Below are 22,407 nucleotides of genomic sequence, written 5' to 3' on the forward strand. Positions count from 1 at the left end.
ACTCTTGTTTAAGTGAAGATACTGTGGACTGAACCAGGGGCCTCCTGCATAGGGAAGGTCCATAGCTCAGTGGTAGAGCACATGCTCTTCCATACAAAAAACTCCCAGATTCAACTCCTAGGATTTCCAATGGGACTGGAAAAGACTCTTGTCTCAGACCCTGGAGAATCACTGCCAGCCAGAATGAAGCAGGAGTGAGCAACCTGTGGCCTCCAGATGTTTTGGCCCACAACTCTCATCAGTCCTAGTGAGCACAGAAAATGATGAAGAATGGTGCGAGCTGTAGGCCAAAATGTCTGGAGGGCCACAAATTGCCCACCTCTTACGTAGACAAGACTGAACAAGATGAACCAATAGCCTCGCTCGGTATAAGGCATCTTCTTATGTCGCCACTAGGGTATGGAAACTATCCTAACCAGGAAGTAGAGTGGACCACATGAAATCTTTTGGAAGCTTCCAATATCATTGTTCAAAAGCAGAGGGGGAGAAGATGCACCTGTTGGACACCTGCAAATATTTGGTGAGAGGAGTTACAAAAGGCAGTGATTGCTTGTGTTCTTCCTGGAACCTTTCCTGTTATGCCCCCAAAGGATCCATCCTGATCCTATTCAGAGGATTCCACAAAATTGCTGCGAGCTCATGTGGAGATCTGGAGTGTAATGCCAACCAGTAAGCTGTCCATTTCGTGAAACCAAGGTCCTGCAGTGCCAGTGCTTACCAATGCCTCACCATGGCAAACTGCTTGAAGGTTAATCATTTGTATGCATGCAGCACCTGGTGAAATTTCCTCTTCATCACAGCAGTTAAAGCTGCAGGAGCCCTGCCTAATGAGACCAGATACAAAAGAGGGCAGGGCTCCTGCAGCTTTAACTGTTGTGATGAAGAGGGGTTTTCACCAGGTGCTGCATGCATACAAATGACATCTGCTGAAATTCCCTTTTCGATACCACTGTTTAAGACATAGGAGCCCTGTCCTCCTTTTCATATGGTCACCCTAATATATCATGCCATGAAGAAACATTGTTTACTTTACTTACTTGTTGAAAAGGTGATTATCCACTTTTATCTTTGAATATGCTTTAAAGTCATCTGGCATCAACATAACAGGGATTTGAACATGGCTCAGTTCATTGATCTATAGGGAAGAAGGAAATAGAATAAAGAGAAATTTGAAATATGGGGGGGAAAGCCAGGTTCTTTTAGGTCAACTGGCAGCCCACCGTACCTGCTTTGCTGCCCAACTCCTGCCAGCCCAGAAAGCATGCCCAATGGTCAAGTCTGACCAAAGTTGGTGCCTAACAACATCTGGAGGGGTTGCCTGCCCCTATTTTAGGCAAGCCAAATACAGAGAAGAGTGTATTAAAACAGTTCTAGGGTGCATGCCATTGATGGTGGATTTTAAAACAGATTGTTTTTGTTTAACAAATCATTCTGCTGCAGCAAGAACAACGAAGAGTCTAAAGACGAGCAAATTATGGCATAAGTGTTCATGGACTACAGTCCATCAGATGCATGAAACATAATCCTCAGTTGGAAGGTATTCATACATGTGGGTGAAAAGGAAACAAAAGTAAAAGTTCAAGTGAAATGGCAGCAGGGGTTAATTAGCAATGAAATGTAAGAAGTACAGTCTATGAAAATTCAATTAGAGCGTAAGTATATGGAAAACACCACACTGACTCTTCACAACAGCAGTAATTGGTGATAGAACTATCATATTTAGCATTCTAAAAAGGCAAGAGCAAATTGATAAAGAGGCGGTGGGGATGCACACACCCGTCATGCCCTCAACATCCATAACCCCAGAGAATGTTTTGCATGCATTGGAGATAGGGCTGAAGTTAGGGGATTATTTTAATTATTATTTTGTAGCGTAGATGGCTTTGTAACCACCAGCACTAAAGAACCAGGAGTCTTAACTCATAGGCAGCTTTCCTTTTCCCCCTCCTCCTCCTCCCTCCCAGTCCCCTTTCCTTTTGTGTCATGTCTTTTAGATTGTAAGCCTGTGGGCAGGGACTGTCAAGAAATACTTTTGTAAGCCGCCGTGAGAGCCTTTTTTGGCTGAATGGCGGCATAAAAATCCTTAAATAAATAAATAAATAACCATTGCCTACCTGACATAGAGAGTATGCCTTTCAGACCAAACTCTCCCATATCTTCAGAATTCAATATTATCATCACATCCCCACCTCTCAAGCTATGGTGGGTTAACAGTTAACTCAACATGTGATTATCGAGGGGGTATTCCCCACACATGATTATAATCAACCATGAAGTGGATTAAGGCCAGCTTCGAGTTGACAGTCAATGGTGTGTTTGATTGACATATCCCCCACCCTCTACCACCCTAGTTCTCTTGCTGGTACCCCACCAGCCATTGCGAATTCTGCCAGCTGGACTAGAACAGCCGCCGCCACTTTAGCAACTCTTGCTAGGGGATTGCAGTCACCGGAAAAAACAAGTGCGTGTGAAGAAATAGTCAATGGTGTCCGACACATGACACGATAACCAATGGTTGTTCAAATAATTAACTCTGCATAGCCTTGGTTATTTGTGTTATTTCAGGCGACTAACCAATCATGGTGTGAAAAAGTCCCAACAGATGGCACAATAACCCACCGTTGACTATTTCACCCACCATTGACTATTTAACCCATCATTGGTTATCGTGTTGTCTGAATCCAGTCAGTGTATACACATTGTCCTTTAATTGCATTGATATGTTTTAGGTGTATGTTTTTTATGAACTTGAGTTTCATTAGCCCTGTCCAGAAAATCCATTCTAAAAGATCACACATGCAGAGAAAGAGAGAGAGAGAGAGAATGGAAATATGAGAACATGCACAAAAATACAACTAAAATTTAAACTGAATTTAATTATTTTGTAAGCTTTCAAAAACAAAGGGGAAAACCAGATGACATCTCTAAACCAAGAGAGCATTTGTGCCAAAATTCATAGCAATAGCACAAATCTCAATTGTAAGTAGGTTTTTTTAAAAAAATAGAGAGCTGTGGGAGCAGCTCTATATCCTTTTGGGTTTTTTTTTTTTTTTTTTAAATCTACTTAGAAAATCCAGAAATCAAGCATCATTTTCCCTACACAAATAAATTTAAAATGAGTTTCCCTTATTTTCTCATATCCATTCAGGCCAAGCACCATACTTCCACCCTTTCTTGCTAATTGCTAAAGTGACATTTACATCATATATGGAACTCCTGATTTTTCAGCAAATTTATCCGATTACAAAAGGTATAATAACCACAGAAGCTTAACTAGCTGCAGATAGCTAGCTTGGCATTGAGCACAATGGAGACAGGCACAGCAGGGCAAACTTTGAGTAGCCTTTGTTCTCAGGCCCTGCCCAAAATCACAGCATCTTTATTTAAAAAGATGGTCAAACAGAAACGGAAAAAGAACCAATTGTTTCAAGATTTTTGGTGCCTGGCTTTGATGGCTGGGAAGAGCCAGCTACTATTGAAACTTTCTGTGTCACAACGCAGAACGGCCGTTTGTCTCATCAGGCGATCACAAATGCAAATTGCATGAAAACAATGATTAAGCTGTACTATGTTGCTACAAACCAGAAAGATTAGTTTGATGGGGACCAGACACATTTCTACAAGGAAATGGTTTGGATCATGACAGTAAGAACGTTAAACACAATTCAGGCTTCTTCTTTTGGGGGGAGGGGGGATCAGAGTTATTTTACTGAATCTTTAGGAGGAGCCATTGGTCCATGGCAAAGTACACACTTGGGATTTTGCATCATGCAGATTCAATCCCTCAAGTCTCTTAACTAAAAGCAACTTGGGCAGCTGGGCTGAGAAAGACTGCCTGCCAAAATAGAGAGTTGCTACCAGTGGCCCAACTCTGTATAAGACCATTTCAGCTGTCCAAAACCCCTAGCAGAAATTCTGGTATATAATGACATCCTTAAGCTCATATAAGTATAAATAAAACATATCCATCTATCTATTTTTTAATTGTTATTGCATTTACATCCTATCTTTTTTCCTCCAGGGAACCCAACGCAGTTTATATGATTCTCCTTCTCCCCATTTTGTCTTCACAATAACCTTGTGAGGTTGGTTAGACGGAGAGTCAGTGACTGGTCCAAAGTCACCAAGTGAGCTTCATGGATGAATGGGGAGTAGAACCCGGGTCTCCAGAGTTCCAGTCCAACACCCTAACCACTACACCATCACAAGATGTTTTGTGACATCCTAAAGACTAACAAATTCCTTGCAGCATAAGTTGTAGTAAGTTTTTAGTAGGGATATCATTCACACACACCCCTGAATAAATGGATTAAGATTTCTTTGGAGCACAATCCTATACACAATCCATTGAGTTCAATGGGGATTACTCCCAGATAAGTGGGTGAAGAATTGTAATATTAAAGCACAATCCTATGGACGTTTAGCCAATCCCATGGCTGGCTGGGGGATGCTGGGAGTTGTAGGACTTTTTTTCTGTCTAAACTTCCATAGGATTGCGCCCTTAATCAATTAAAATCCCTACAATTAATTAATTAAATCTGCCCAGGAATAAATAGTTCGTAGGAGGAGCAATCTCTTTAGACAATGTATGCCATAGCCTGTATGCCATAGCCAGCATCATATTAGAATTAGAGGATGAAGAATACCTCTTTAGATAGCACATACATCCCACAATGTTTGTAAGGACATGTTATTTTTTGATTAAAGAATCATAGTATTGTAGAGTTGGAAGGAATCACAAGGATCATCTAGTCCAACCTTCTGCAATGTGCAGGAAAACCAATTAAACTATCAATTAGAGCTGGCTGTCCAGCCTCTTCTTAAAAACTTCCAAAGGAGAACCCACAACCTCCGTAGGTAGGCTATCCCACTATTATACAGATCTTAGAGTCAGGAAGTTTTTCCTTATATTTATTATTATTTATTACATTTATTTACCTCCCCATAGCCAAAGCTCTCTGGACAGTTTACAAAAGTTACAACTACCTAATCGAAATCTAGGTAGTTGTAACTTATACCCATTATTTGAGGTCCTAATTTCTGTGGTAAAGGAAAATATTAATTGGGGACACTTTAAATGATCAGAAGATGTTAAAGACAACTCATCAATGCAATCCTAATTGTAAGGCTAAGATGAACTATCTAAAGCAGTGGTTCCCAAACTTTTTCAGGTCACCGCCCCCTTGGTTCCACAAACTCATGCCCAGCGTCCCCCTACCCTACACTATAAAAATCATTATTCAGAATAGTGGTTTTCAACGACTCACCAAGGAAGATAATAACAATAAAATTCAAAACAGTAACAATTAATTGAATACTTTATTCAAAATCCAATTGGTGTGCCTCGCCATGCTGGCTGCAAACAGAGGCGTTCGCTCTCTTTTTCCTCCCTCCTTTGGCAAGCCTGGGGCGGGTGCTTCCCATTTAGAGGGGATTCTAGGAGTTGAAGGACTTTTTTCTGTCTAAACATGCATAAAATTGTGCCTTTAACTTATCATGTCACACTAGCATGAATACAGGAATCAAATAGGATTTCCTTCTTCAGTGGAACACACTTACTTAGGAGTAAGGGCCATTTTGTTATAGGAAAGGATAATGTATTTTAATTAAAAATTTAAAATAATTATCTGCCACCTGGTACAGAGTTTTCCTATGGAAAATCTGGCTGGGACTGAAGTAGAGGGGCACTAATTTTTACTGTACTTATTGTCTTTAAATATGGTTAAATATCCCACAATTACCTTGCTATTCTATTTCTACAATTCATTTTCTCCTGTCTTTTCTTCACCCTCTCTTCATTTTCAGGCTGAATCCCATGCACATTTACCTCAGAGTAAGTTCTATTGATCTCAGTGGGGCTTACTTCTGAGTAGACATACTTAGGATTGTGTTGCAGCTCTGTTTTTATGGTGACACAAGATACACACATACCATGTTTACCAAAAGAATGCTTGAAAAAAGGGGGTTGGACACCCTGAAATAAGCAAGGGCAGATAGGAATGGTTTCAGCAAGCATTCTGGAAAAAGGTGCTGCTGAATCTTCTTTAGCCACGAAGGACCTGGGGAATTGCAATTTTCTCTCCCGCCCCCTTTTCTTTTCTCTCCCAATCCTGTTGTAGTCCAGATTTTTTGGGGGTGGGAGCACACACACAGACACACAGCATCTCTCTCTCTCTCTCTCTCTCTCTCTCTCCAACCCCCCTCCAAGCCCCCCTTCTCTCTCCAACCCCCCCTCCCCCCAAGCCTCACAATAGCTGCCGGGCTGATTAGGACAGGAGGGCAGCAGCTCAGAGGGGAGATGGCCCCAATCTGCAACTCCTGACAGGGGAAGGGAGCCTGGTGATAACTTGCAGCAGCACAAGCAGTCCAGCTCCCCACCCAGCCTGCCAGCTGACTGCTGTTCTTGGCAGCTGCTCTGCCGCCCGCCGTCCTCCACATGCTCCTTCCTCTCCGCCACATGGCTGCTGCTCCTGCCTTGTGCAGCTACTATTGCGAGAGGTCTGCTGGGGCAGCTTGTAGGAGGGAGCAGCTCTGGCAGAGCGAGCGAGCGAGCAGGCGGCAGCGGCTCCAGCAGGAAAGAAGCCCTGGGCCATCCTAGGCAGGAGAAGAGTGGGCAGTGCAGCTGAATTCACCGCTGTTTTCTGCTCTGCTGCCTCTTGTGGGTGCTTCCCCCACCCCCATTTCTGGTGTGGCCGCTGTGGGCTTGAGATAGGAGGAGAGAGCGGCTGCGTGAGTGAAAAGATAGTCTTTCCTGAGCAGGAGCGGTGTGGGGAGAGCAGCTGAATTTGCTGCTCTTTCCTGCTCGGTCCCTGAGTTTTAGGACCTTCTGGAGAGACCACCTCGAGCACCCCCTGCCACCCCTTTGCCTGTTAGCGCCCCCCTGCCATCCCTTTGCCTCTTAACGCCCCCCTATGCAATCCCACCGCCCCCAAGGGGGCAATACCACCCACTTTGGGAACCACTGATCTAAAGGGTTGATATAATCAGAGCAACACAGTGACATTCACACAATCCCTTGGGAGAACCCGTGAGACACTCCACAAGACAGAAGCAAGATTTAATGGTACAGGATGAGAAATCCCCATAACATAATTGCTTTTCTTCTCTTATAACAGCATCCAGTTGGACTCTTTAAAACTAGGGTGTAGAACCTCAGGCCCAGGGGCCAAATCCAGCATTCCTGGGATCCTCAGATGGCCATGACTCCTTTTCCTGGTCCCACCCCTTTTCCTCCAACCACTGATCGTTTGGTGGTTCCCTCACTTTTGTGCAGTTTTTTCCCCATCCTAAAAGTTTGACATGCCTCTCCTAAAGCTTAGTTATTGGCAGTAACAGCTTTAAGCTAAAATCTTATGGTATTTTTTTGGCCAATTTTGGCTTTGTCCCTCTTGCCTTTGACTCTATCCATCACTGGAATACAGCCCCTGAAAGCATCTCTGAAAAGGGTTCTGCATCCATTTTAAAAGAATCCATAGTTATCTCAAAAGTTCCTGTACTCCACATAGCGAGTAGCTTGATTATTTCCTTCAATTGGGTATTGAATTCCAAGTGGTGCGTCTTTGATCCCGACATCTTCCTGCAGGAACTACAGCAAATTCTGAGACGGATTCACCAGTAGCCTTTCTCAGATTCTGGAGCTCTGAGCCGCCAAGTCCAGCACCAACTGGATGTGACCCACAGCAATGCAAATACTGCTCTTCTGATACAGCCTCCCCATCAGGCCAGGGCTCATCCCCTACTCATGGCTTAACGTGGTGACGGTGGAATGACATGCAGGTGGTATGGGTGCAGCTTAAGGGACATCCTCTTTGCATCTGGCATGTCACCCAGACACAATCATTGCAACCCTCACAGTCAGGCTTGGGAAAGAGGTCAGCAGCATGCAGGGCTGGTGGGAAAACTATCACTGAGTTTCTGTTCCAAGAAAATGGGAAATGGCACAGCTACAGTGTTTGCTTTCCTAGTCTTTTGCTTGAATGCCAGATTTAAGAACTTCCCCTAAACGATGCAGTAGAAGAGCTTGTTTAGTATCTGTACCTCCCACTCTGCTCCAAGGAATTCAAAGCAGCAGGCACAGCTCCCCTGTCTCGCCATTTGGTCCTCACAACAACCTTGCAATGTAGGTCATGCTGACAGGAACTGGCCTAGTGTCACCCAGTCTGGCTGAGTGGGAATGTCAAGCTGGGTCTCCCTGGCTCGAGTCCAATGTTCCTAACTACTACAACACAGTGGTGTGTTGTGAAGCACCCTGGTTCTTGTTAGCAATGATTATGCAAAGTCTGTCACAAGAGTGGCAGATGGAGAAGGTCTGGGAAGGCTATATTTGGGCTCCTTAGAATGGAAGACAAGGCGCAAAATAAATTCCATCATTTCTCACCCCCACAAGATCTTATTGGTTTGGTGAACATGGCCAGTGAGTAGATTTCACTGCTCATGTGGTGGTTGTCCCCTGGCAGCAAAAAGGCTCTTCTTGCCAAATTCTCTTCAATTCATGGAGAGGAGGGTACTTTTTTGCTAGCTGCCCAGAGCAGCGTAGAATTAAAAAAAAAAAAAAAATGGGGGGGGAGGTTGCAACCTGGCCATTATGGATGTGGATTCTTTTTTTTTTAAGTATAAATGTAAGCATTATTAATGTAAACATTTGCCATCCAATCACAGTAAGTCTCCCTCTCATCACAACACTCAAAGGCAAGAGGACTTTGGTTTCAAAAACCAACAATTTTGTGATGCAGTAGCTTCCAGTTGGCTGGCTTATCAGTTGGTGCTATAAGCATGCGAAGAATTGTAATATGTGTTGTACACCAAGCAGTTTCTGCAATGGCAGGGCCAGCCCTACCATTAGGCAGAGGGAAGGCAGTTGCCTCAGGCAGCACCAAGTTGCTGGAGGAGAGAGTTGTGTGCCCCAACACCTGACCTGCACCCACCCCTTAAACTAGTCAGCTGCCTTTTGTTGAGTTGAGGATGCTGTCCTATACCTAGTGCTGAAGAAAGGTACAGCAGCCATAGACCCGAAGAGGACACCATCTCATTCTTTGCCTCAGGCAGCACAATGTCATGAGTCGGCCCTGTATAATGAGGTGTATGAATTGCTTTAAGAGAAAGACATATTTTTAGGGATCCTTTTGGAATCCCTTGGGAGTGTGTCTCCGAAATGCTAAATCTGTGTTTTTATTTAAATCTCAATGCTTTCAGACATCCAGATGCAGCCAAGTCCCCAGCTGTTTTAAGGCTCTAATTTGAGCTTCCTGCCTGGAAAGCTTTTGCATTTTTTAGATAACATTTGTCCAGACATTGAGCAAACCCTATTTTTAAAAATTCTCAGGTTCATATAAGACATCATCCAGGAGGAGGGAAAGAAGCATAACGTTGCCTTGGCTCAAAGGTTCTACTTTGCCTATGAAGGAAGGACAGCAAGAGGAGAACTAGTTAAGCTTTGGGGTTTCCCACTGAAATCCTCTAGTTATGGACAAGGGAGTGGCCCCATCTACCGTTTAGACAGCGTGGGATCTCCGGAGTCTTAAATGCCAAACCTTCACCTAATCAAAGCCCCACTCTATAGCAGCCTTCCTCACCTTGGTGCCCTCCAGAGGTTTTCGAATATAAACTCCATCATTCCTGACCATTGGCCATACTGATGGGAGCTGTAGACCAATTAATATGGAGAGCCCCAAATTAAGGAAGGCTGCTCCATAGTGCTCCAAGAATGTAAGTGGTTTTTCCTATAGGTACTATACAGTTATCGCTAAAAGTCCAGGTGCCTTTTTTTTGTTAAACCATCGTTGCTTTTGAGTACACATCACTCTGCCAGTTTTCTGTCACCCCAAACCATCACTGCCCTGGAACATCAGTATTCACCTAGCCCCTTATCTCCTTAAATTCAGCCAGGTTTCCCCTTCCCAAAGTTTGTGAGTCTTTTTCCTGGGTCCCTGGCTGTCTACATATGTGCAGGTAGATTCCCATAACTACCTGCATATGTTTGGACAGAGCAGAAAAAATCAGTAGCATTCTTTCATGCCTGCTCTCCTGTTCCAACTGCAAGCTTCACCTTCTTTTTCTGAATGGCCACAGCACGGCTCATTCCCCACCTCCTTTCCTGGGGCAGCCTCCAAAAGTTAGCCATTTATATTGCTAATATGGCTTATTTATTTATTTATTTATTTATTTATTTATTACATTTTTATACCACCCAATAGCCAAAGCTCTCTGGGCAGTTCACAAAAATTAAAACCATAATAAAACAACCAACAGGTTAAAAGCACAAATACAGTATAAAAAGCACAACCAGGATAAAAAACACACAGCAAAATTGATATAAAATTAAAATACAGAGTTAAAACAGTAAAATTTAAATTTAAGTTAAAATTAAGTGTTAAAATACTGAGAGAATAAAAAGGTCTTCAGCTGGCGACAAAAGGAGTACAGTGTAGGCACCAGGCGGACCTCTCTGGGGAGTTCATTCCACAACCGGGGTGCCACAGCGGAGAAAGCCCTCCTCCTAGTAGCCACCTGCCTCACTTCCTTTGGCAGGGGCTCACAGAGAAGGGCCCCTGTAGATGATCTTAAGGTCCGGGCAGGTACATATGGGAGGAGGCGTTCCTTCAAATAACCTGGCCCCAAACCGTTTAGGGCTTTAAATGTCAATACCAGCACTTGGAATTGGGCCCGGACCTGGACTGGCAGCCAATGAAGTTGTAAAAGGACTGGTGTAATGTGATCTCACTGGCCAGTCCCTGTTAGTAAACGGGCTGCCCTGTTTTGTACCAGCTGAAGCTTCCGGACCGTTTTCAAAGGCAGCCCCACATATAACACATTGCAGTAATCCAAACGAGAGGTTATCAGAGCATGGATAACTGTAGCTAGGCTATCTCTGTCCAGATAAGGGCATAGTTGGTATATCAACCTAAGCTGATAAAAGGTGTTTTCCCAATAAAACTCCATTTCTAGAAAAGGTCTTATCTTGTTGGAGCTGCTCCCTGAGCATTTCTGCTGCCTTGGCTAAACGCTCCAAAGCTGTTCATACTCTGCTTCCTTGCATTTTGGTTAAAGTGCTCATTTCTGGGTGGGTACTAAAAGGAAAGTCTGCCCTCTGTTAGAAAGTGCCAAGGGCTACAGGAAATAGTTTAGAGTGACCATATGGAAAGGAAAACAGGGCTCCTGTATCTTTAACTGTTGTGATGAAGAGGGAATTTCACCAGATGCTACATGCATATAAATGACACCTACTTTTCTTTATCACTGTTAAAGATACATGAGCCCTGTCCTTCTTTTCATATGGTCACCCTAAAATAGTTCCTCTGTCATATGGATGGGGAACCTTTTTTCTGTCTGAGGGGTAAAGTTCCAAAGAAAGCTAGTGGGGTTTTTGAGGGGTGTGTGTGCTCACACATAATGGGAAAAGCTACCACTTCTTCCCTGTCCTCTCTGTCTGTCTGTCTGTCTGTCTGTCTGTCTGTCTGTCTGTCTGTCTGTCTGTCTGTCTCTCTCTCTCTCTCTCTCTCTCTCTCTCTCTCACACACACACACACACACACACACACACACACACACACACACACACACACACACACACACACACACACACACACACACACACACACACACACACACACACACACACACACACACACCTTTTGCATCTTTCTCCTCTTCTTTGTCCAGGTATGTTCCCTCCCCACACAACAATAAGGCTTCTTTTTGAGGGGATGGGGGGGGAGTGGGACCTTTTTTCAGAGTCTTATTGCTATGTAGAGTTTTAGGAGGGGCTGCAGCTCAAATGTAAATTGGAGTTCTTTGTCAAGCCTAAAGATTGGCCTTATACATGCACTGGACTGCTTGGCAAACACACTTTAAGAGGAGCTTAAAAGAAACTCTGGAAAAGGAATCTGTCCTTCCCTGCGTGTATGTGTGCGCACATACACTCACATGTGTATTCTTATATGTGCATACTAAGAAATATTTAAGAACATGTGTGTGCTACCTCTGAGCAATACATATAAGGGGTGTCTCGGAAACTCCTACCCTGTATGGTTAGAAGTGTATATTGTTTGTCGCTACTCTTATAGCAGCAAATTCCATAGTTTAACTAGACATACTGTAAAGAATTACTTCTTTACCTATCCTAAATTACCCACCGTTCAACTTCACTAGGTGACCCAGGTCTAGCATTATGAGAGGGAGAAAAGTGTCTCCCTATTCACTTCCTTCACATAACGTATAATTTTATACAATTTTCATGTCTCCCCTTACCTGATGACTGATAAAGACATCACTAACTATTTCAGAACTGGCCCAATATAGTTCTTACTAGCTTATACCAGACATCTGCCATATTTGTAATTGTTACTCTGTCTATTCTTCTTAGGAGAGGAGGGATTTTGCTTAGCCTTAATCTTCTAGAAAAATGTCACTCCTGGGTTATTATAAATTAAGGCAAGTCATGCCCTGATTTCAAATACTAAAATTGCAGGCCAAGAAGAACACATGTAAATTATTTTTAAATGGCTTTATTTACTATACTGAAAACAATATTGCTTTATAATTATCTTTATTAAGTTTTCAGCAAAAAGATAAAACAAATAGGAACAAACTAATTCAAACAGCTCATTAATCAGTCTGCATCATTAGGTAAAATTGATTAACAAAATATTCAACTCAATATAGAGCACAGAAGGGGAAGATTTGACAGAAACATGGAGAGAGAAATAGTAAAATATATGTGCATTCTTCTAAGGCCCTTTGATGAAAACTTGAATTCTCTTCTACCAGTACAAGGAAACATATTTATGATCCTGGAAAACCTCTGCTTTCCCAGATGGGGAATTATATAAAAAACAAGGACCATATATCTGTAAAAGAGTGGTTCCTCTACAATTTGAAGCTCTCAAGTCAGCTTGTGTATTCTCACAATATCCCACATTTTAGACATCCATTCTTTTGAGTCAAAGCTTCATGTTGCTACCATTTGTTTGTTCACGCTAACTAAATCATTCTTGTGAGTTAGTGATACCTTGCCTGATCTGTAGTATAATTCTAGCTGAGCTTCTACTATGGTTTTTTTAAAAAACAAAAACAAAAAAACCACCAACCCACTAGCATTCAGGAAAGATTTAACCTTCTTTACTTTTCCTTTCATTTTCTTAAAAATGAATTTTCTTTTTAAAAAAAATAGTTTCCTTTTTTGAAGAGAAATGTGACTTAGTTCAACTTCCTTGGCAATTTTCCACTTCCGTATATGCTGAATTTGATAGCACTAGGGTCACTGCTTCCAACTGATTCAACACCTAGTCTTGTACCAGATTGAGGATATCATTTAGGATTAAATTCAGGATCACTTCCCCTCTGGTCAGTTCCATGATCAACTACTGTTGGGTACAGTGATTTAGGGCACAATCCGCTGCATGTTTAGACAAAAAAAAAAGTCCTCCAACTCCTGGCATTGGGTTGAAGGACTTTTTTAGTCCAAAGCTGCCTGGAATTCTTCTAGGCTTGACTCCTATAAAAAGCTCCAAATTAAAACTGACATAAAAGACAGTTCAACTGAACCATCTTAAAGACCTGGCAAGTTATACTAAAGAAGATCAATATATCGGAAGTGAGTTGCACAGCCTGCAATTTTCCTTCTTCTCTTGGAAAGCAGTTGTCAATTCATTGCAAGTTTTAGTCACCTAAGCATGAGGATAAAACAGGACATGCATGAGGAGAAAGAACAAAACATACATACTAGTAGAAGCAATAATTAATACTGAATTACAAGAACTATGATTTAAACGCAATATTATGCAAAGCTGTATTACATAGATAGATCCCCATTAGGTGAATGTAGCTATCTTTGGTTGTACACCTAGAACACTTCATTTGAAAAATTATAACATAATTCTACCATATTTTGCATCTTAAATTCAGTTTACAATAAACCTCTAAATGCTATAGAACCTGCAAAACAATAATATATGGGATCATATCCTTCAGCTTTTTGCACCTGCATTATTTAAGGTAACTGTATCAATCTCTATTTCACAATGAAGTCTCAAAAATATGGGCCATCGTCAAAATTTCAGTGAGCTTAGAAAAAGATCTACTATAATTTGGAAGAATAAGTGTTAAAATATTTTCCAAAGAAGTATGAAATACTGCAGTCCACCAACTCTGAAAGGATTTATAGAGCTGAAATTATGTTGTATGTTCTGGATCACCATGCATGTAACCTGAGGATTCACACACCAACATAAGAGGAGGGGGGTTAGGTGACAAGCAAAATTATTGCAATCATAGTCAATCACTGAGAATAAAAAAATCTTATCAAATCATGGTCTAAGGATCCACAACATCTTCTACATTTGATTGTGACAAAAATTGTGAGTGGCTCCAGGCTCCCTAATAATAGATTTGTCCCTGTTCAGTCTTCTCATCACCATCACATGCCTAATTATCGCTTTGTCATTGCAGCCCACCATTTTCACCAGCACCAAAGCTTCCATGGTCAGATAACCCTTTATTATCCTGCCCCATCACTTCCATACCACCACTTTTATTACCCTGCTCCATCACTTCTTTGCCACCGCTTTTATTAAACACAAATTAATCTTTTCTCACTCTTTTCTAGTTAAGCCTACTAGAACCAGTATATTGACTGACCCACAGATTTGGGGGTGGGTACAATAATCAAGCCAATTTTCTCCTCTGTAATGTTTGTGTGCGTGTTAAGAACGGAAATTTGTTTTTAAACGAATGCTTGAGCTAATTCCCCCACATCAGTCATTACATGTGTATACACAATAGCTGTATATCTGTCCATATGAGGATGAGTTGCTACAATATAGACCAATCATGTGGTAGAAAATCTTACTACATGTGGTGGTGGTGGTAATGGTTTGCCTGCATTCATTCTATAAATGCTCAACTTACGTTTAAATGAGCCTGTCACATCTTCTTTTCTTTTCTGTTCAAATAATGAATTCAGAACAGTCATCAACATAAAATTCTCTTCTCTGTTACCACTGCATCTGTGTAGTGCTGTCCACTGGAACTAGTGCTGTGCTTCACGCAGGTACTCTTCCAGATTTAAATCATTTAGATCAACCTTCCCCAAGCTTGTACCCTCCAGATGTGTTGGACTGCAACTCCCATCATTGGTAACTACCTTGGCCATTGGGCATGCTGGCTGAGAATGATATGAGTTGCAGGCCAACACACCTGGAGGTTCCAAGGTTGGGGATAATGGATCTAAATTAATAAAGTGGGGTTCTAGGTCAGAAAGGCTAGTAAATTAGTTACACAACTGTACATAGATCTGATTGTTGGAATGAGTTGGGAGGAACAGCTCACACAATTGTGGTCTGAAAAGGAAGAAAATGGGATTTAAGATTTCTGCACATTTAATTTTATTTCTTAATTTCATGGCCATTAAAAAAACTTGCCCAGGCCATGACTTCAAAGTAATTTTAATCTATATTGTAAAATTTAGCAAAGTTGTGACTCTTAAAATGAGAAAGTAAGGCCTCCCAACACTACTGAAACAGCTCAAAAGAAAGCTGACCTGTAGGACACATTTAAAAAACAGAGCGTTTGTGCCAAAGATAAACTTGCACCTTTCTAATAACTTTACTACATAGAACATCTATTATGTAAAGATTATCTGGTACAAGAAAACTTTGTGCACTAAGTAGTACGCTCTTTTGCAAAGGTAATATTGCAGAATTTTTCATAGCCTTGCATTTCTTAGTTATTTTTGACTACATACAACTATATGCTGATTTGACCCATCCAATGAAGAATAGTCCTCTGTACTTAAAGGGAGAGTTGGTAGAATTTACTGGCCCAATTGCTAAGAGAGCCACAGGATGGGAAATAATCTGGTGCAGTCCCTGTTCAGATCCTTTTTCCAATGTTCAAAGTAGTCTCTTTGGATTGGAGTGTTGTGGGAGGAAGGAAGTGAAGAAGAAATCTTGTGGCGATGCTGGTAGTGGAACATTAAACTATAGTTTCTTTCTAGTCTTCCCACAGAGGGAGATTCACGGCAGCACATTCCCCTCTTATCAGCCTACCAGGGACCAATTGCCATTTGGCTGCCCCTTCCTGTTGATGGTTGCAGAAAGCAGCACAAATCAAAATTATGCCAACTTGTATTTTGTAACCCTGAGAGTTTCTTAAGTCAAAAGGTGGGACATGAATAAGTATCCTTTGCCTACTTTTTTTATTATTATGACAAAGCAACTGGTATTGAACTAGAAATCCCATTATTTGTTTAGAACAGTTGGGAAGCTATAGGACTTTTTCCAGCCTTACTGATGGTTAGGTGAATGTAATTCCAAAAAGTTTAGTCATCAAGTGTTTCCTGGCTCCCTCTAAATAAGTGGTTATAAATTAAGTGTATAACAAGATCCTGCTCAAATGACCATTGCCTCCACTACCCTAGAAAGTTTCCTCATGAGTAGATCACTTTGAGAAAAATCTCATTATGTCATGGTCAGGACTGTCCTGCTTCTTAAATTAACATTATCCTGACATTAGTGTACTTTAACTGAGCAAATGTCTTTCAACCAAGAGCTTTAACATGCAATACTTCAAGAGCATCTAGTAAACATTTCCTGCTTTGATGTTTATTAATACTCCAGAGATCAGATTAGCAGTTCCAGTGGGGGTTCTATCATAGCCTGCAAACATGAAAACACAAAAGCTGTTTATTTAAGTGTTGTTAGAAACTCTGAAGAGATTACATTGTGTCCATCTGAGTACAGATGTCAATGCCCTTTTTTCACTTAAAACTTTCATTCTTTCCACCACGTCTTGAAGTGGAGCGAAAATAATCTTTTTACTCACCAACAAGTATACTGTGAACAAGGGTAACTTAAACAATTTATCCTTCACTAAAAGCTTAAGAGCAGAAAAAAAACCTAAAGGCTTCAATCCACTATTTTGTCTATGTTCGAGCCATCACAAGCAGTAAACAGAGCAGATGGTATCACTCCCATTGGGAATAGAATTGAGACTACAGACCTCAAACCACTTATTTCAGAAGTAATCCAACAACTATAGTACAACTAATCCGAACTAAGTGGCTTGAGGATGGCAGTTTCCTTACAGAAATACAAAATACGGGAAAGCAGCAGTGAAAAATCTACGAAGTAAAGAATCTTTAAATTTTTTAAAAGTTAACACTTTTTTCTGTTTTAAAGTTAAAAGTTAAAAAGTTAAAAATTGATAGTAATGCTGCTTACCTGCATTACTATCAATTTGTTCTTCTTATCAGTCAAGTAATCATAATGCAGAATTAAAAATATGACACAGTCATGGAAAAATAATGACAAATGCTGCTTGGCCTATATGACATGCCCAACTTAAGTATCAAGTAACTGTACCACTGACAAGACAAGCCTTTGTCAAACAGCTGTTATGATTTTTAAAAACCCAGTCTGCTAACTATTCTAAGTTCATGGAACTCATCCAAATACTAACTATATATGTTATATGTTCTAAAGAGGCAACTTTAATTAGTTGGGATACTATTTTTGAAGTTAATTTACTTTCATTTCTACTTCACAGACATTTGGAAAATCACTTCAAGGCCAGGGTGGTTAGGACTGCAAACCCAGTATTCTAGACCAAAGAACCAACTCTATATACTGACAATGATATCCCAAGTACCACAGATTTCTGTAGAATGTGCCTATACAACTTGTGACCCATCAAATGCAGACCACCAGCCATGCATGGTAGCCATTAATGTATTTTTAAGCCTCCTGTTCCTGCTGCCTGGGACTACAAAAACAAGGAGATTGTCAAGCACTTGCCTGGCCATAATACAAGCCTGGTGGGCCATGTGTGACATGATGGGAGTGGGACAAGTTGTCAGACTAGCAGTAGAATGTATATGTGTAAGCAATGGGCCTAGAATTAGTCATAAAGAGTTGATCCACTGAAATCCATGAAACTTAAGTTGGTCATGAACAACTTATCTCCCGTTGATTTAAATGGGTCACTTGCAAATATAACCAAATTTGAATCTGGTCCTACAGCAGAGTAGATACCACTCTCAAAAATGCATATCCAAATAAGTTTAGAAATGTAAATTTAAATTCATTTTGACATACTTGAGGTAAGTACATTGGATCATTCAAGACCTGTGAAAGGTGGTGGATAATTTAGTGCCAATCCACATATTCATCCAGGAGGTTCAGATCAGGTCAATGAATCTGAATTTGCAAAGAGTGTATTTCTCAAGCATCCCTACATGTGGTAGGTATTACATTTGGGGGGCGGGGGACCAACATAGTTGCCAGCAGGTTGATACATAGCAAATGTCCTGCTTTGTTGGTCTCTGGTCAACAGCTGGTTGGCCACTGTGTGAACAGAGTGCTGGACTAGATGGACCCTCGGTCTGATCCAGCCTCAGGGCACTTCTTATGTTCGTTATGTTCTTATCCCTAGGACTTACACTACTCTATACCAAAATCACTAATTACGTCAAGTATTCTGAAGATGATATTTGAAACAAGTGCTACATGAGAATGAAGTGTGTAATACTGTGAACAGAAGTTATTAACAAGCAATAGGACAGTACAGGGCACCATGATTGCCCATTACAGTACATCACTACATACATATATAAAAAAAAGACAAGACACTACTCTGAATCATTACTGGATCTAGCTGATAGACTCTAGCATTTCACACATGCACACACATAAACAGCATGCATAGAGTGGGGCTTCCTTTCTAGTTCCTTCGTCAGCAGCCCTCATGCATACTGAATACCACATTACTTTTTAAAATAGGGAGATAAAAGATTTAAATACTATTCTTTAAAACAGGTATAGCCAACTTGTGTGTTTATTGCATCCCATGTGATCAAAGGATGCCACATTGATTACTTCCATTCATTATGGATTTACCATATGAACAGTCCTGAAAACACGTATCACCTAGCCAATTATTCCACGCAATGTATTCATTATTTCTAAGGGGCAGATCAATAAGTAGAACAGAATTCTATTGTTTAGAAATACAGCATAACCGTGGGCCAATACTACGAAGCGCATTGAGCATTTTTCCTGTGGCAAGGAACTCAATTCCTCCTTTTAAGACGACAGACCCCTTGTAGCAGTCTCAGCAAGACATTTAGAAAATTCCACTAATTCAGGAAAAAGATGTCTAGATAGTGGGCCTGTTCAGAAGACACCTTAAACCACCGCTTTAACCATCGTGAATAAGGCTTTTTGCTTTTGGTTTAAGGCATCTTCTGAACGGAGCCATTTAGTCTTAATATTTCTTTCCAGACTTATATTGCTAATTGCATACACAGGACCCTTTTTATTCTTGTCAAGTTGTCAATGAGACTTTGCACCTTAAGGCAAGGTGGTGGAGTGGGGATTTATACAATTTGTACTTACAGTGAATTGGTAGTAACCAGCTCATTCATTTGCTTATCACATGGAAGAGTCTCTACAGATAAAAAATAGGCTTGCCATTGTGTCAATCAGCTCTTAAAGATGTAGTTTTAACACTGAACTCACTGAAGAAGTTAACTGAGGACCTTATAGCATCTACACTAATGACAAGAAACTTTCACAGTCAACAGTACAAACAACTCATAGCTCTCAGTTTTATATAAGTAGAATGGCAATCAATATAGCCCATTCAGCAAGGATCAACCAGACAAGGATGCAAAATCAAGATCTATAATGCAAACCGAAAGTAATGCCAAGAACAGAACACATGTAGTTTGCCATTGAGTGATGAGAATGTTATGAGCGCCATAACAATGTACAAAGGAATCTGCTTGAGTTTATCTTGCTCTTAAGATAAAGCAGTGCAAAGCCTGCCATATCCAGTCCCTTAACAGAAGGGAGTACTTGCAGAACTTGCCACAATTAAGTACATCACCTAACACAGCAGCCAGACTGAGGAAGTAAAGATGACTTTAAAATAAATAAATCAGAAAGTAAGTGTGGTGGCTAAAAACTGACAAGTTGAAAAGCGAACTATGAACTGAAGGGGAGTAGGCAAGCTACCACGGTTTCAGTTCTCCGGTAAGGAAGTATAGCAAACTCATTGCACTGTAGCAAGGAAAAATGAAGTCAGTTTTGAGGGAGCAAAATTAGTCATGTTCCAAGTAACAGCAAAAGGCTTGCAAAGCCCAGAGCTTTATGAGTTTATGAGCTTCACTTAAGTGCAGACTTTAGTACTGGGCTTGAAATTCAGCCTTTAAGAATTTCAGCTTTTAGCACAAAAAGATGTTGAATTCTTATGTTTAAAGCAGTTCAGACAGAAGTATTCCAAAATTTTAGGTACTGGTTCAATTTACCAGTAGAAATTATAGTATTTATATGTATATTTTTATTTCTCCAAGTAACAGACTCAAGATTTAGCTCATGATAAACCTATAAGATTTGGCTCTTGGAATTATAGAGCCCCGATTTTTCACTAGCAATATTCGTTCCCTGGCTGTAATATGGATTAATGTATACTCCTAAAATATGCAGAGGGGAGCAAGCAGATATGGCTTTATAAGACCACTAATAAAGCACGATAGTACATCCAGACCTGACAGATTCTAATCTTCCTAAACTGGCAGCCAAGCTCTTTGGCAAGCCAACAGTACCATTTTCAGTCCTATCATTCTGGGATTGTTGTTGTTGTTTATTCGTTCAGTCGCTTCCGACTCTTCGTGACTTCATGGATCAGCCCACGCCAGAGCTTTCTGTCGGCCGTTGCCACCCCTAGCTCCCCCAAGGTCGAGTCCGTCACCTCCAGAATACCATCCATCCATCTTGCCCTTGGTCGGCCCCCCTTCCTTTTGCCTTCCACTTTCCCTAGCATCAGCATCTCCTCCAGGGTATCCTGTCTTCTCATTATGTGGCCAAAGTACTTCAGTTTTGCCTTTAATACCATTCCCTCAAGTGAGCAGTCTGGCTTTATTTCCTGGAGTATGGACTGGTTTGATCTTCTTGCAGTGCAAGGCACTCTCAGAATTTTCCTCCAACACCACAGTTCAAAAGCATCTATCTTCCTTCGCTCAGCTTTCCTTATGGTCCAGCTCTCGCAGCCATAGGTTACTACGGGGAACACCATTGCTTTAACTATGTGGACCTTTGTTGTCAGTGTGATGTGTCTGCTCTTTGTACACCTTTTAGGACTATGTATCAGCCATAATAGCCTCTATACATGGTTCTTGAGGGGCACTCCAAATAAATACTAGCAGTAACAAATGCTGGCACCTGTGAACTAATTAATGAGCTAAGTATCATCAAGCCTCTCCAAGAAGCTACACCTCAGAAACAGAACAGACAGAACAACATCATAGGTTTTATCAGACAAACATAAGCTGAGATTAAGTAGTTTTGCCAGCAATCGTGTTGCCTAAAGGAAGACTGGCTGCATTTGCAGGCAGAACAATTACTAATGTAGGGACTTTAAATTGAAATTGAAGGTTTATATATCCTTTGGCCTCAAGGATTTGTAGCAAACAAGCAATTATGACAAGCATTCAGGTGCGGTGAAGACACACACAGAGAAAATGCCAGGAAGTTGCGCAATACTTTGATCAATAGAAGGAGCCGAAATAATCTCTCCTCACTTAAAAAAAAATAGAGATGAAAGCACAGATGGCAGTATGCTTTCTTCTGTATCTCCTCTAAATTTAGACACTCAGTGTTTTAGGTATCAAATTCAACTTGCTGCTCTAGACTATGACAGAAAGCATTGGCGACTGAATATTTATGGATTTGCATCCATTGGTTTCTCTCTGACCTTCAGGCTTTAACCACTACTCAGGACCATTTCAAATGCCATGCATTTTTCTTCAAAGAAAACACTTTCACATAGGAAAAATCATGGTATTTCTCATAGATTCTTGTTCACGGAGTGTAACAGACTTCATGATCTTTAATAGATAGAAGTGGTTTCCATCTAAAATTTAACATTTAACTTCACCACTTGAAGCAGACCAACATACCATGCAACACAAAATTGGAAACTAACCCAAGTTTTTTTGTCTTTCAAAAACATTTTTCTTAAAAGTGCAACAATTCAACTGTTTCTCTTTGGTGGACCACATGTGTTTAATGAAATGTAGATTAAGTTTTGAAGTGGGCCATGTGTACACACTTTGGCCTTGTATTTTTTTCTGTTAATGATAGCTTTGAAACAAGTGACCTCAGAACATCTAAAGACTAAAATACTTCTTTTATCCAAAAGTTTAATTTACTACTACCAAACTGTTTCACTGAGAAACAAAAAGGTTTTTGTTTTAAATAGTCTTTTTAAAATGCTCCCATCTGTATAGGTGTCAAGGTCACATGCCTCTGTGAACTAACATTTTAAAGAATACACTTAACATCCTTTCATTGCCCCCAGGTATAAAAGAGACACCACATACAACTGAGGGAGGGGTCCTATTTTTAAAACACTC

The 22,407-nt window shown here is 40.8% G+C and overlaps 1 protein-coding gene across 3 annotated transcripts in view; it reads right to left on the minus strand.

Moving 5' to 3' along the window:
- The window catches only part of PIP4K2A (phosphatidylinositol-5-phosphate 4-kinase type 2 alpha), a 75,261-nt gene that overhangs the window by 43,977 nt on the left and 8,877 nt on the right, over positions 1-22,407 (minus strand). For all 3 annotated transcript variants that reach the window (XM_063127769.1, XM_063127761.1, XM_063127752.1), the window contains exon 2: positions 1,038-1,135. In XM_063127769.1, the coding sequence (XP_062983839.1) occupies positions 1,038-1,135 (98 nt within the window). The remainder of the gene's footprint in view (positions 1-1,037; positions 1,136-22,407) is intronic.

Source organism: Elgaria multicarinata, chromosome 1, assembly GCF_023053635.1.
Source record: "Elgaria multicarinata webbii isolate HBS135686 ecotype San Diego chromosome 1, rElgMul1.1.pri, whole genome shotgun sequence".
Taxonomy (NCBI): Eukaryota; Metazoa; Chordata; class Lepidosauria; order Squamata; family Anguidae; genus Elgaria; species Elgaria multicarinata.